Source organism: Phalacrocorax carbo, chromosome 9, assembly GCF_963921805.1.
Source record: "Phalacrocorax carbo chromosome 9, bPhaCar2.1, whole genome shotgun sequence".
Classification (NCBI taxonomy): domain Eukaryota; kingdom Metazoa; phylum Chordata; class Aves; order Suliformes; family Phalacrocoracidae; genus Phalacrocorax; species Phalacrocorax carbo.
This window is the reverse complement of record NC_087521.1, coordinates 11,008,130-11,024,512: the sequence shown is the minus strand read 5'-3', so window position 1 is coordinate 11,024,512 and position 16,383 is coordinate 11,008,130. Positions and strand designations below refer to the sequence as shown.

At 37.6% G+C, this 16,383-nt stretch overlaps 1 protein-coding gene across 10 annotated transcripts in view; it reads left to right on the top strand.

The window, feature by feature from the left end:
• SLC25A21 (solute carrier family 25 member 21) overlaps positions 1-15,408 on the top strand; it is a 259,062-nt gene extending 243,654 nt beyond the window's left edge. For 9 of the 10 annotated variants that reach the window (XM_064460313.1, XM_064460310.1, XM_064460318.1 and 6 more), the window contains 4 exons: positions 1,759-1,923; positions 11,177-11,358; positions 12,169-12,221; positions 14,465-15,408. In XM_064460313.1, coding sequence (XP_064316383.1) covers positions 1,759-1,923; positions 11,177-11,358; positions 12,169-12,221; positions 14,465-14,544 — 480 coding nt within the window. In that variant the 3' untranslated portion in view covers positions 14,545-15,408. The remainder of the gene's footprint in view (positions 1-1,758; positions 1,924-11,176; positions 11,359-12,168; positions 12,222-14,464) is intronic. The other variant, XM_064460311.1, reaches the window with a different exon arrangement.
• Positions 15,409-16,383: the final 975 nt, after the last annotated feature.

The following is a 16,383-nucleotide window of genomic DNA, read 5'->3' as shown; positions in this document are numbered from 1 at the left end:
CTGTATTCAGCTTCCATCACTTCATTCAGGACCACTAGTTATTTTTAAAGATCTAATCCTCATTTTTGTGCATGAGAAAGGATGTTATTGCTAGTATCTGGACTATATTCCTTGTTGGGTATCTACATTTTAGAATAGATTCTGATTTGAATCCCTGGGGGTAGTTAGAAAAGTAAACTATAGTAAAAAGTGTGCAGAGTATTAACAGGATAATATGAGTTACCAAATATGAAATAACAGAATTAATCTTAGTACTAAACTCTAAACTTGTCAGTCACCTAAATAAGCAGTCATATGCTGTGTCAGATATAATAGGCATCATTTGGATGATGCTGTTGATCTACCACAGTGATATTTTGAAACGGAAAGCTATTAAACAAACAAGTGTATTGAAATTAGCAGTGTTCACAGTGTTGTAGTCAAAATTCTTCTATATTTTCATGTTTGAGCCTCCTAGTGGAAGTCAAGTTTTGCCTTTCTAATTAGATATTTGGTTACCCAGAGCTGGCTTTATGCTTTGGAGAAAGCCAAACTCAAATCAACAACTTTTTGAAAGGAACTTTTCTATAATTCTGCTAGAAAAGAAATCTAAAATGTTCAAACACCTGGAACACCTGATTCTGAGTATCACATTCTTTTGGAAAATAGATCAAATGTGTATGTAGTCAGGCAGATCCCGTCTGAGGAACTGACCATTATGTAAGTGGATTCTGAGGAAGTTTTTTCCTTTCTGCCTTTTGTTAAATGGAAGTTGGCTGACTAAAATTATTTCTGCGCCTTTTGGGCATTCTTTTCAAAATAGGATTTCTAAAGTCAATTTCCTAAATCTGTACCTTGTCATTTAAATGGGTGTTCTGATTCTCAAATTCTAACTACACTTTTTAAGTCAAATAATTCATTGGGAGGATAAAACAAGGTTGCCAGTTGGAAGCTTAAGAAAAAAGCAAAGCAAAGCAAAACAAAAAAAGTGCTGTGCACCCAGTAACTCCTTCAAAAGTCAGTGTTTTAAAGCAGTGGTTTGCATTCTTAACAGCATGAAGAGCCTCAGAGGATCCAGAAGGGTCCCCAGACAGTATATATGCCTTTTGTCACCCTCCAACGCTATTCCTAACATTGAATCTGGAAACTGCCGAACTGATCTTCAACACAAATATTTATAGCCTCCCTTGCTGCTCTGATTTGTGGCTCCCAAGGACTTGCTTCCCTAGCCATAATGGCTCAAAAATTTCCTGTTCCAGTTCTGTCCCTTTTACCTCTCCCTCACCATGCATATTCCTGTGCCATCAGTTTTACTAGAGAAGCTGGTTTTATCATCTTATTGTCCAGAATAATTGTTATACACTCTACTTGTGTAAGGGTTTAATCTGTCGTAATCTGAACAGCACAGCATCAATGATAAAAAAAACTATTGCCAAATTCACACATTCAAAGCCACATGTAGCTCTATAAAACCTTTTATTTTTAATAAGATTTTAAGACCTTTTTCTTTGCTTTAGGGATCCCTAGTCTTTTACAGTACTCAAGTCATGCTTTCATCTTTTTTTCCAGCAATTAGAAAAAAGAGGAGTCTTTTTTTTTTGATGAAAGTTGTGACTTTTGCATGATCACAGGAAAGGAAAAATACAAATACGGTGAGACTTAAGCTAAAATGACAAGAATTGGCAACACCGTGTTTGTCAACAGGATTGAGATGATGCTATGGTTATTGTTTTCCTTTTGTAAATATGATCTCTTCCTTCTTTTGCTTAACTTGTGTAGCAACCATCTAGCTTTGTTCAAGCTCGGCAGATCATTAAAACTGATGGTCTGGGCCTCCAAGGACTCAACAAAGGTCTTACTGCAACACTGGGCCGTCACGGAGTTTTTAACATGGTTTACTTTGGATTCTACTTCAATGTGAAAAACATTCTTCCAGTCAATAAAGTAAGTTCTTCACACAATGCAATAGACAAACAGATAAGAGATTTTGCAATTAACACTATTTTTGTGTGCAAAGCTGTGGTATTTAGTAATACACAGTGACTAACCTAGCTCTCTGTTTTGCAGAGATCTATGGGGTTTTAATGGAAGCAAACCAAGGATTTTTATTTCTCGCTTTTTAAGTAAAGCTGAGAATAAATAAAGTAGTCATGTTTGAATTCTCATTTTTATGAATTTCTCTTTATACCATGGTAGCAATGTAAAAAGGCAGAAATAAGGATACAGGTATGTTATGTTTATGTTAGGTATGTATGCACTTTTTTGTGGTAAACTGGCTTAGAAGAGAAAAATCAATTTCTAGAACTTCTTTCAGTATTCACAAAGCAAGGGGTGAGGCTTGAGGAGTTGGCAGAGCTGCAGCATGTTAGGTATTCTGGCCTGTGCTGGGCCTGTTTATTCGAAAGAGAGTTCAACCTAGTGTTGAAGGATGACAGGACAGATCTATCCATATGGGAAGGAGCCAGCCCAGAAGGGATTTACAGGGTCATGTGGAGGGGCTTTATGTAGTATATCCTATGAGTAAGTTTAAAAAAAAGAATCTCTGTAGCTGTAATTTCACTTAAAGCAATCTTATTTGATAGCCTTATATTTCTTTACATAACAAAGGAAACATTTCCCTTTACAGCAAAAGGAAATTTTGCTCATGAAAACATGGTAATACTTGCAGCTTTCTAAATGACTGTGTGAGCAACAGCTAATGGTTTATTAATGACTCCAGTACGTTACTTGCTGAACTGTGTTTTCACTAATGTGATTTTTAGATGATGACAGTTAAACAGTCACAGGTGTAATATGTAGTGATATTCATATAAGAAGCTGCAATTTACATCAAAAGGGATCAGTTTCTATTCCCAGATGAAGTAACACCTCTTTTTTTTTCTGCACTTCTGAGTAGCCTGGTATTTTTGTTGGCAACACTGTGTAAATGGAGAAAAGCTCCACTTCTTATTTGCAGATCATTACAGTAAATTGAATTGTTCAAGAGCAGCTAACCCACAAGTTTATTTTGGTGTATTAAAGCATACTTCACAGTGTACCTTAATCACACATTCTAAAAACTCAAGGCACAGGCATATCTTGATACCAATAGGAGTAAACAGGTTTACGTTGATCAAAAGATGAAAAAATTATAATCACTATGCAGAACATTCAGAGTCATACACAGGTAAGGACAAAGAAGCTTGTGTACAAGTTCTGTGGAAATCCTGAAGTGTTGTGGTGTAGCAGAATACTTAGAAAATTCTAAGTGAAGAGTAGTAATAGTATTTGGCATAAGCATGCTTTCCTAGCCTTTCAGTTTTTAAAAAATGGGGAAAAAATTGTTGCATGATTAGAAAGATTCAGAGGTTTATGATCTGAGTGAAATTAGGACTTTATACAGATTTTGTATGATACAGAGAATTTTTAACATCTACAACGTAGATTTAAATACCTCAAGAAAATGAAAGAGAAATTACTTCAGTGGCATCAGCCAGTGGCCCAGCTGTCCTGTACATACTGCCCAAAGCAAGAGACAATTTAATCAATGTAGGATTAGATTGCATTAACTGCAGAAATGTGGAGAGTTTTGCCTTGTGCTCCGCCAGTGCGAGGTGGCTTGCACGGTGGCTTGCACGGTGGCTACATCTGTGCTAGTAAATGGAGCAGCATCACTGAAACTCAGTCATCTGTTCTGTTAAATGTTCCCTGGCACAGCTTTGGCCCAGGCCAGCCAACACTGTTCCTGGGTATGGCTTAGGAGCTAGTGCTGACAAGGAACCATTCCTAATAGGCAGATTTCATGCAGCCCGTCTGTTCTGATCGGTAATAGCATTTAACAGCGCTAATAAAGTCAATAGGACTCTCTAGGCCAGCTGGCATCAGTGCCATAGACAGTTCTGTACATATAGATATAGCCAATGATTCTGATCAAACTCCCATTAAAATCAATGCAAATCTTACCCTGATTTTAACAGGGTACAGATCGGGCCTCATCTGGCTTGTGTTAGCCAACAGTATGTCTCAGGCGTTTACAGGCACTGAACTTCACTTCAGTGACTGGAAAACAGAAGTATTCAACAATATTTTGCGATCTGTAACTTACAACTCTTCTGCCAGTAGACAGGGACTAGAGGCTGAGAGTTATCAAACCTGTACAAGGAACCTGATAGAAGCTGTTTTGCAGTTACTCTGAAAAATATTACAGCTGTAACTTTTCAAGATTTCTCACATACTTGATTTCATTACAAAACCTAATTTGTTCACTTTGTATATTTTGCCAGAAAAGAAAATCTTAAAGTCAGTCTTGCGATATTGACAAACATATAAAAATTGTGAAATAAGAATAGTACACTTTTGAAATCATTTTGGCTCTTGACTATGTATCTGCTGTTCGCCATCTGTAACGTAAGTGGAAAAATGTATGGAAATGTCCGTATGAGCCTTTTAGCTGTCAACAGTGCTAAACTGTGCATTAAATTTGCATCCCAATTAAGGATGTTTGCAGCTTATTTTGCCAAAAACAATAAACCTTTTATGTTGAGTGGTCAGGTGATATAAATGACATGCGTAGGTTGTAAATGTCCATAATGAATAATTTTTCATATGTTCAGTCTATTCTGCAAAACAGACCATTTACAGCCAAGCTCACGCTCTGTTTACTGAAAATGGAATAAGCCAGGCTTGTTTCAGTTGCCACTAATGTATCAACCGTAGAGCATTAACGGCTCTGCATCTGCACTAGCAATCAAATTAGTCTGCAAATTTATATCGTCTCAGTTTTATGGCACCTGCTTTTATAGCACATTTCATAGGCATCCAACAGCTCTCGCTTTTCAATTTTTTATCATAGTTAGGTTTGATGGTGAACGCTAGTTTTAATGAAACCTTTGCTCACTACCACCTCCAAGTGGCTGTCATATTTCTTAACGGTAAGAAATTTCCTTACTGTCTGTTAAACTCCTCTTTGAAACATGGCCAACTGCAAAACGCATTTCAAGTCAGGCGCTGTCAGAAGTGCCTCCTGTTAAAAGGGCTGCTGCGTCAGACAGCGGGACCGGAGTGGTGTGTTGTTTTGTCAGAGAAAGGGCTCGAAACTTCTGTAGGCAAAGAAGAGATGGGAAACAAAAACGGTCTGTTCAGCTTGGCAAATAAATAAGATAGTAGACAACAATTTTATTTGTAGTCGCTTTCAGATCTATGCCAACATAGAAGTTATACGTAGGAACAGATAGTGGAAAGGGCGTGTGGTACAACACAGTTGGAAAAATAGTAAGCCAAGATGATTTAGGAGAAGACTGGATCAGAGTGGGAAACAGAATAACCTCAGAGCTACCATCCAAGTTCAGATTTCAGGATGGCCTGTGAACTGGGAAAACAAAATGGCAGTCCTGTACCCAGTACGATGTTACAAGCCACCCATTGATCGGTCTCCAATCTGAGGTGTCCAGTGGCTGTGGAGACTACAGCCGCCTGTGTTGTTTAAAGACTTCAGCCTAGTCATCACCAAAAGATGTTGTATCAAAGGAGGAGAGTCTGCTGCTACCTCAGCTGCTTCTGTACTGCGGTATTCCTGTAGGCAAGACAGATAGGAATTTTCAGGAGAGGAATCTTCAGTCAAAATAAAAATGTGAATCAGAAAAAACAAGTTTTCTCTGTTTTCCTATGGAAATTAGGATATTGCTGAAACTGATAACCAGGTTCAACCATAGCTGACAGAGAGGCAATCTGAAAATAGCAAGACATACCAATAATCATTTAAAAGGAGGAGGGATCCTATGAGTGCAACTTATGAGTGCCCCAGGTGAGGGAAATTTTCAGTGCCTTATTAAACACTGAATTCCATGGGGAAAAGCCCATCTAAGTCTTAGTCTGAGCTTGTACTGCTCCAGACATGAGTATCACTCACTCACAAGAACCCACAGGACACCAGACATCTTTAGTTCTGGTATTCATGGGGCTACTCTTTTTTTTTCTGTTTCACAAGCTACTGTATAACTGAGACTGAAGATAGTGCAGACAAAAGTACTGGATGCAGGGGTAAGCAATAAGACATGCATTTCTGGATGCCCTTTTCTGCATAGTTAGTGTCTTAATGATGCTGTGAAAAGGTGACCTGCTTGTAACCCCAGCACTTCATGGACAGTCTGATCATCTGTGTAGACCAGCCCTATGTGAGAGAGTGTGTCTCCAGAATTCTGTACATTTTACATTTGGTGACCACATCTTTGTTGTCTCTTGGTTTTTTATTTACATCAAAAGTTCTTTGGTGCAGGTGTTTGTTTTAGGACTAAATGAAGTGAAGTCCTAGCCTTGCCCTAGGGGTTCAAAAGGTTATAGAAAATGAGTAAATAATAGATAATAATGCTACTTATAAATCTGGAGTAATATTAATAATTTTGTCAGCAAATCGTATTGTGAGAAAAAAAAAATCACTGAGAGGACTGCAAACTGTTTGAAAATGTATACCCTGTACAGCAGACAGCCATGTCACTCTGGAGACTAGCCAGGACATTTATCCTAGTGGCTGTCATTCATCTTCTTATGCCGTCAGGCATCTGACAGGTGGATTTTAAAAACTTAAATAAATGTCTGCTGCAATGAGATTGCACTCAAGGAGGAATCTGAGACAATACCAGTGCTAAAAAGCGCATTCAATTCAAACAAAGTGCAGGTGTGACTATGCATTTTGGAATGCCTTTCCTGGTCATCAATACATTTATTGTAGTTACAATTTCAGCATTTCTTGTGCATCTTGACAAAGATCAGACCATCATTGTACTAATCAGACAGCAAGCTATAGTTTACAATAAGGCATTTACTGTGTAAATGCATGAGATGGACAAAAGTTCGGGGTCAATAAAACTATGAAGCTGTTCCTTAAGCTGTGGTCAAATCTTGATAAAGTCACAAACAAAAACTGTGAATATTTTTTAAAAGAATCAAAGCACGACATTATCACAACAGTGATGAGCCTCACTTTCATAGTTTCATTTTCACCCTTTCTGGAGCCTTGCAGTGAATCTACATCATTTTCTCCTCCTTACTGCTGATTTCTGCTGGGAGCTTACGTGCCTCCAAGCCATCTGATCCCATCTGTACTAGCCTCTCCCTCTCTAAGAGTAGAATTTGACAGCCTTTCTTCCCAGCTCTCCTCTGGGCCTCAGCAGGGAGACCCAGACCCTGTCTCTCCTCTGGGTTCTGGATCAGTGTCTGTTTTTAAAGCAAGTTTAAAGTTTTTCCTCTGTTCCTAGTTGCTTTCCTGAGAGCTATCTCCCACCTTGCCTCTCTCTGAATATACCTTTTCTCCTGTGTCTTGGAAGCTCCCCTTCCTCAGACCCATGTGTTCCTTTCTTCCACTGTCTGTTGCCATAGGAATCTCATTTTAGTGATTAAAACCAATTATCAGGCAGGCTAAAGCAGTTCCTTGCAACTTGTTTTGCTGCCAGACACTTGATTATAGTCCATATAGCCTAGGTAAGTCTTGTGGCACCTCTTAGCTTGCCATAGGAGTTCCTATGCTATGACACTTCATTTTAGCCAGAAAGGTCAAGAAGCAACTCTACCCCCGTTATTCCTGCCCTGTCTGCCTCTTCAGTCCCATAATGCCTAGGTATGCCGGGCAGAACCAGAGTTGGTCAGACCAAAGCCTTGTCTTTTAAAGTCCTCCTTGTCACACACAGGGAGATGGAATGTGCAACATACAGTGCAAAGCCTCTCAGCTCCATTCCTGACTTCTCCACTGACCCGTTATGTGACCTTGGGCAAACGTTTAGCAGCCATTTCAAATCACTTTTGGCACTTTTGTGCCAAGTGTAATCCATCTACAAAACTAATATTATGACTAACGTTTTCAAATGAGTTTGAGAAACTTATTGCAAATATTTTGGTCTAAGTATTACTTTTGGGCTAACTTCAGTAAGCTGTTTTGCAGATACCAGCTTCAAACATTGTTCTGTTATTATTATTTATTCTTCATGCAAATTGTCAGGAATTGGCATTCCCCTTATACAATAAGTATTATTCTTATATAGTGAACTTATCTATGAGGTGCTCAGAAGTACTAAAACATATTTATAAAAGTATTCTTCCTCAAAAGATATGAACCTTCATCAACTGAAAAAAAATATATTAAAGGATCTCAAGGCAAACATCCAAATATTGAAGCAAACAAACATCTGAAAATAGCTTCAGTTAGACAAATTAATATTTATTGATCTTTGGATTTTACTGATTTTTTATGTTTCTGCCACTTTTACTCAGACTGAACAGGGCTTCACAATGGAAAAACAAGTAGTGTTCCTGAGCGTCTCTGCTGGTCAGGTTTCTAAACTCTGTTATGCATGTCAGTGGACTGTCCACATTACCTCTTTCTGGTTACTTCAAGCAACCAACCTTAGGGACTTGGAGCTATTCCTCTGAAGGTACCTACTTCTCTCCACTGCATATGTGAGTGTGGTGTCCTGCCTTTGAACACTTGGATTGCACCTAAGATGGGTGCTAAATCAGTCCAAATATATCTACTATGGTGAGCCATTATCTATTCTGAAATGATTTTTCAGTTATGCTGAAAAAATTAAATTAACTGAGTTCCAAGCATACATGCCTTTACCAAAAGGTTATCTCATTTTTGGATTAATGTATATGCTGCTTATTGAATTAAGTGACCTTCCTTCAGTACGGATGAAGATAGTCTGGAAGCTTTTGACTGAGATCAAAGATTTAAACAGAGGTTTTGACAAAGTGCCCAGCAAATAAACAAGTGAATAAAGTGGTAGGGAAAGGAAAGCCCGGGGCTTTGGAGACTGATAAATTAAAACTGTCTCCAGTGGGTGACACTCTTGCACATGGGTGTGTATATGCTAGATTTAGGGCTAGATTTTCCTGTTGCTAGAAATTATGGAACATAAAAGAAGGAATTAAGCAGCATATGATTCAGGAAGAACTTACGGAGTGTCCACTGACTTAAAAATGTTATGATAAGAGTAAGCCACTACCCTGTGCTTTTGGGAAAAAATACCTTTTTAATTATTTTTAACAGCTAAATTTATTTTTAATCTGTTATTCAAATTAAATGAGCCCAACATTACAGTGATGAATGCCACAAAAACCTTTCCCATGAGATATGTAATAAAAAAACCAAGTTACATAGCAAAGCTAGTGTGTACCATAGCACATTTGGTTAGAATCCAGTTTTGTGAATGAGCAAAATGCTGCCTTTCAGCATTTTCTGCACCGCAAATACTGGAATAGAAGTAAAGCAATCTGTGGTCATTTCCCTTTTAGTGGTGTTGGTGCAGTGTCTGGTTTCAATAGACACTCACTTGATTTGACACCCACTATGCCCTGTGCTCTGTGGCACTCTCAAACACAAAGCAGGCAATGCTGGCATTGGGAATTCACCAAAATATGAAAATGTTAAATCATTCAAATATAAGGGATTTGTCAGGAGCAGAAAGGCTAGAAAGTCAATGCTTACTGAGTAAACATTTTCACCTGACACATATTGCCTAGCGGGCGGCCCACTGTGCTTGGTGCTATGGAAGGTGTCCTTGCACCAAATTGCTTGACAAAGGTATTTCAGACCACTCTGGACTATGAAAGGCAACAGTGCATCCTCCCTGCAGCCTGGTTTGAGGGAGGTTAGTACAAGCTGGAATACTATTTAGCTCTCAGATGTGGGCACAATCATACGCCTGCTGCCGGGAGGTAGGTAGGCACCATGCTGGAATGGTGCCTACCTTGAATGTTCTTCTCTAGATACTAGAAATATTGGCTTTATTTTATTTGCATTTAAACCACTGTCAGTATGTACAGAATAAACAGAAATGTGCTGCTAAGCTTTTTGCTAATAAAGTCTTGCAATTCTTTAAGTACCACAAGCCATTCTAATTTTTAAAAGGTATTACCAGTATGTTTCATGTTTTGTGAAATCAAAGTGTTGAGTTTTTCTGCAAGTAATGAAAAGCCCTGTTGATTTTGATGTTTCTCTCTAAACACCTGTATGGACTTTGTCCAATGCATATTATGGAAGTTTTAATTTATGTTTCTTGTCGCTAATCTGGAAAGTAAAACTTCTTCGTTGTTTCCTTTTTCAGTCACAAGTGTACAGGTTTAGGAAACAAAGAATTCTTTCATTTTAATGTCGTGCTGATGTTATAACAAGGCAAGAACATTTGTTATTTTACTGATGATTTTCTATAATTAAAGTACCTTCATGAAAAAAAAGGAACTGCATATATAGAGTCTGATACAGCAAAAAGTGTCCTTGCTGTTGAAGACCAATAGCAAAAAAATATGTGCATAGGAAATGCACTGGAACGCACTTCCCTGTGACTTCCACTGCTTAGAGACGTAGGATTAAACTTGCTTCAGGAGACTTTGACTACCAGATAAACTCTGAGTTCTTTGATGTCATAGAAAATGCCAAGGTAGGAGGTCTTTCTCAAAGATCAAATAAAACCCTGCTGGACTGTGAACTGTGAGTGAGCAAAGAGGTTTTTAGATGCATTTCTAACCTGCTTCTAACTTTTGCCATGAATATATAGTAGTGTTCAGAAACAATCTGTTGTAAATTCTTCAGCCAATTAGCTGAGTGAACTACCACCGTTTATAATGCGCAGAACGTGGAGGCTCTCTTGCAGTTACACCGAGTTGGATTGTTAATAACAGGAAGCTAGCACTTCTCAGTACAGTGGATCAGCTACATGTGAAAATAAATGTAAAAAACCTGGAGGGGAATGGCAGCAGACTGAGATTAGCCTTTATTTAATTTAACATTTGGGGGTCCAACACACAAATGAGCATTTTAGTAGGCTTCATGGTGGAAGTTGCTGTCATTTGTAAAATATTCTGGCCAATTAGCTAATAGTGTGCTTGGATTTCTCCTGTTTTGATACAGTAATACTAAGTACATTGTGAAGCCCAATTATACAAATCATCCCCATATGCCATACCAGTCTTTCTTTATGAACTGTGTTTATAAATCCTGTGTGAGGAAATGTGTACTTCAGCAATTTAGACCATGTGTAAAAACATAGCCAATAGGATTGTCAAGAAAACAAGTTCCAGCATAGGAAATCCTAATGTGTTCCGCTAAAATAACACGAGTGTGTTGTGTTGTGTGTTTTCTGATTAAATACGTATTACTTTATAGTGCTTAACCTGCACAGGCCCTTCCGTTTCCCATTTTATTCTTTCATTCTCTCTTTTTTTGTAGGATCCAAATTTGGAGTTTTTGAGGAAATTTGGAATTGGGCTAGTCTCAGGAACAATAGCCTCAATTATTAACATTCCTTTTGATGTTGCAAAAAGTAGGATTCAAGGACCACAGCCAGTTCCTGGAGAGATCAAGTACAGAACCTGTTTTAAAACTATGGCAACAGTCTATAAAGAGGAAGGGTAAAACATTCTTATTTTAATAAATGTCCAGACCTCTGCTTTAGTTCATATGGGTCCATAAAACCATGTTGTTATATTTCAGATTTGACGAGGACCATTAAGCCACCCTGAACTCATGTATCGAAAGAGCACAATGTAACGTTTTTAAAATGAATTTTAGAATTACAAGGAGATATCCTCCTACTCCATGTGAACTTTCACAAAAGACTTACAAGATGATTATTAGGTTGTCAAAATTTATGCTCCACAAATAAATGCCTCATATAGCTCTTGTAATTTTTTCAAACCTTCATTTTGTAAAAGGAAAATATCAAAACAGAATATTTCCCAATTTAATCTAACTGTATTAGACAGATCTCTGTACCTTTAAAACAACTGCTGAAATAATTAAATTGGGGACAGATCCTTGTGGCAATAACTGTTTCCAACTTTTAAAAATATTTCTCAGGTGGGGACTGAGTTGTAGCTTTGCTATTCAATTATAGCAGTCGTTTTGTCCATGTATGCAGCTGTTGTTAACTGACTTGTCTTGAAAGTAAAACCATCTCACTGATTAAAGTCATATTTCTGATTGGCTAGGCTCACAACGTAGCTTTTGTGTCTGAACATTGATTAACTTTTTCTCTTCATCTGATCTGCCTCTGTCAAATGTTAAAATCCAGATACTGCCTGCTATTGAACATGTGTAATTTCAAATAATTGCTTCTAAGTGCTCTGCCAGCATTTTAACAAACACATGCTAAAATTCCATTCTTCTTTTAGAGCAAGAATATTGTTTGAAATGTTGTGTTTGTTTTTCTTCTGCTACAGACTTCTGGCTCTGTACAAAGGCTTGGTTCCCAAGATCATGAGGCTTGGTCCAGGTAATTTTCCCTCTGTCATTTCTATATTGCTTTTGTTGTTGCTTTCTCTTCAGTTTCTTGAAAAAATGTAGTAAGCATCAGTCAAATAAATGAAACAGTGTACCAGAAATCATCAACCTCTCTTTCATCTTTGAATGATTTTTTTTTATATTAGCATCATCAAATAGTATCATAGATGGATTTGGCTAAATATGTCTAAAAAAAATAATTTACACGTACACAAAAGATGATTGCAGATCCAAGTAACTGCTGGTTTGTGCAATTACTTTATTTGTGAACAAGTGAGATGCATCCATGCAAACGCCAGAACTGTAATACCTTTGGAAGTGTTTCTTAAAGCTTGTCCCATTCCTTCTGATGTGATTTTTTGGTTTCACTAGGACTATTCTGTACCCATATAAAGTCATTTTAAAACGCTGGTTAGAGTCTCTCCGGTATAAATGCTCTCAAATAGTCGAAGCATAGCCCAAGCGTATCAAATTCCACTTTCTTCTTCCTGTGCTCTGTAGGGGCTGTAAAGAACAGACGCTAAAATACTGATAACATGAGCTGGGAAGAGACTTGCATGGCCCTAGAAGGCTAAGAGGACACGCATAGCTTAAAACTGGGTTTGTTGATTGATCCCTTCTCACTAGTTGTTACTCCAAATGCGGGAGCACAGTGGTTGAGAGCGAGATCTTCTTTGACTTTTAGACTATTTTTCTCTGACTGGTTTTGATTAATCATGAAAGCAAAGCACACGGCTCTTAGACTTTGCCAGCCCACAGAGGCAGTCTGAGTCAAAAAGAGCAGAAGCCCCAGTTTGAACAGTATCCCATTCCTGTGAAATCGTATTTCCAATTGCGCAAGGTGGTTTAATAGGCAAGAACACACATGGTTAAAAGCAAGTAGGTACAGAGTCTGTTCTGCAGTACAAAGGAGGCATTAGGTTTGTCTGTAAATGTTTGCATATCCAATCCGTCTGGCTAAGTGCTAGACCATGCCTGGTTCTTGTGCAGGGTAAAGGAAGAAGGTGGGGAGGGGAAACAAGGCAGCTAGGCATAACTAAAAGCCTTTTCCCTCAAAGATACTAGATTACATACAGGACAAATTGAAGGCAGGGTTTCACATCCCCAGTACCCATTAGCACAGCAGATTTTGGAATAAAATTTACCATCTTACAAATGACTATACATGTTCTGGCCCAGATCCAGCAAGTCAGTTGAGTGTGCACTTCATTTTAAACACTTCTGTAGTCCCATTGACTAATATATAGATTTGGCTTTCTGATGAAACAGTAATGCAATCTTCATTGTGACTGGAAAAGTAATTCCTTCTTTCAACACATGAATTCTTTCATGAAAAGAGATACACAAACAGATCACACAGCATGAGAATTGGAATCAGCCTTGATTTGAGTTCAGATCACATCTTAGACATTGTGTCTATGATTTGTTTGTTGGTCAAAGCCTTTTGTAAACTTTTGCTCCGTCTAGCTCTCTGCGAGTTGCTGTTCATAGAGGATTTCAAGCCTGATGGTGGTTCATTAGGATAAATAGCATGGGAAAACTCATGTGGTAGTTCTGTGTGCCTAACTGTCTGAGCCTATCCCATCTATCTAGAAAGGTCAGCCCAGTTCAGCAGAAGACTTAGAGGTGCCACTCTAACCCGCTGAGCCAACAGGCAAAGGTAAAGGCAAGAAAATATTTGTCCCCAGTGCTGGCACGGTGCTTGCCTGTGGATTCATAGCCAGGTACAGGCACAGGAAGATTATGCTCATTTCAATACTATGATCTTCGCCTTTAGACATGGTAAACAAACAGCTGAAAACCTTTCTTGAATCTTACCTGGAAGCATTTTCATCACCCCGGTGATGAATTTTTGTCATTCCACCACTCATGTTGCTCTTTCATGGCCAAATCTAACTGTAAACAAACACAAATATACACACTCAGATTAAAAGCTTCACTTGTAAAAGAACAAAGAAAAATATTAATCTTGAAAAATGTTAGGAAAAATCACATTTTGGGGTGATTTTGGTTTAATATACAAGCTTTTCACATCAACTTTATGGTCTAATATTAAGTAAAATTGGTACGGTTGGAGAATTGGTGAATTTGTAATGAATCAGGGAATTGGTAGAACCATCCATTTTGCAAATAAGGCTTTGCCATATCCTGGTTTAGATTACACACAACAAATGCTCTACAAAATCTTGAAAATACTGAATTTTGTATGTAGTAAAATAGTATCTTTTCTTCCAGGTGGTGCAGTGATGCTTTTGGTTTACGAATACGTTTATGCATGGCTTCAGAACACAGTTGATCACAAGCAGCGCTTCTGAAAAATGTACTTTTTAAAATTATATGCATTCTAAAATACACTTTAATAAAGTAAAAGTGATTCTCATCCTTTATGATGTTGAATGCCCTCAGATTACACTGATGTTAATACAGTTCAAAACAGATTTGGCCTTCAGGTCCTGATCCAAGAAAACATTTAACACATGTTTTTCTGTAAGTGCATAAGTAAATAGCACGGTTGATATTTGTAATTGTTTTACTGGATCAAGAGAAAATATAAAGGAGACATAGGAACAAGTTCGTTTTTCAAGGACAAACTGAAAATTCTGGACACTAAGTTATGCTATGTAGTCAATTCACTTCTTAACAATTTTCAACTGAAATGGCAAGATAATAACTTTCAGGGGATTTTGAATTAAAAAATTGAATAATCATGTAGGGCCAGATACTACGTGAGTGTAAACTGCCAGCTTCATCGACTCCAGGTTAAGAACATGACCCATACTCTGCAAACTCTTGCATCAGTCTTGGGTTCGGTTGCAGTTCAGTCCAGTACGATTTCAACACTGACAGAAGAGCTTCTTAAGTTGTTGGGAGTTAGGATAGAGAAAGGACAGCACAACTAGTTGCAACCTGAAAAACACACATACTGTTAAATGTCCTACTTGTTCTTAGCCAAATATGTCATATAAATCTCACTCAGGTCACAGAAGATCCTGAAAATAATTAGTCTGAATCAAACTACAAGAAAGGGCAAAACAGCTGTGGGAATCATAGAAGAAATAAGTAAATACAGGAACAGAAAGAAATACTTTTAGGCATATGAGCTTTTTACTGTGAATTTTTTATCCACCTTCATATACTCTTGCTTAGAGAGCTGTCCTGTAATAAAAATGTTCAATGCACCTCGACTGCCCCTTTAGCCTTCATTACCACTGTGGGATGGAGAAAGAATGTTCTAGACTGATCGCACCTATGCAGTCATAATTAGCTAGCCATACACCTCGAAGAAATGCACCTTTCTATAGATAAATGTTGCTCTGAAGCTAAAGTTGTTGCTTTTCCATTTCTGTAAATACAAATAATATTTCAGTGATGTACTCCTGTCTTTACTAGCCATTTTAACTACCTCTGTGAACAATGATAATTTCTGCTGTGCGCATTGAAGACATAGTTTCAGCTCATGCAGTTGTGCCACTCTACAGTTTCTTTTCAACGACTCTTTAAATAACTTAAAAATATGTATTATTCTGTTACAAAAATGGTCCCATTATCTAAATCTGGTTTGTCGAATGAATGCATACCTTGCATTTGCTGAAGGTTTCTGTATCACCTCATACTACATTCACACTGTTAACTTTAAAATGTTCTTCCTCTTAAGGACATACAGACCTTTTTCCCAGCAATCCTAAAGAAATATCTTTCCAGACTGTTACTTGAAAATGACAGTTCACATGTGAAGTCTCGTCTCATGAGTGTTTTTAATGCATTAGAAAAGCAACAAAAAGCTAAAAATATAAATGCATTCTCAGCGCTTTCAAGGATGCTTGTACTGACATGCTCAATAAACCCCTCTTTTGTCTAAATTTGACAACAGTGACTTCTCATACCTGTGCTACTTCATGGCTAAAATAGATAAATTAGGTCTGTTACAGTTTATAATTTTAAGGCAAATGTTCCTCATTGTTCCAGTTCATTATCAGTACTTAGCCAAAGAGAAAACACTACTAAGGTAATTTTGAAAATTAAAAGCAAAATGCTTTATAATTAGTCTTTTATTAATTTAGAGCATTCAAAATATAAAAATAAAAGGCTTTAAACATACTATATATACATATATAGCCTTCAGTTTTACATGCTTTCCAACATTTTTTTTTTTC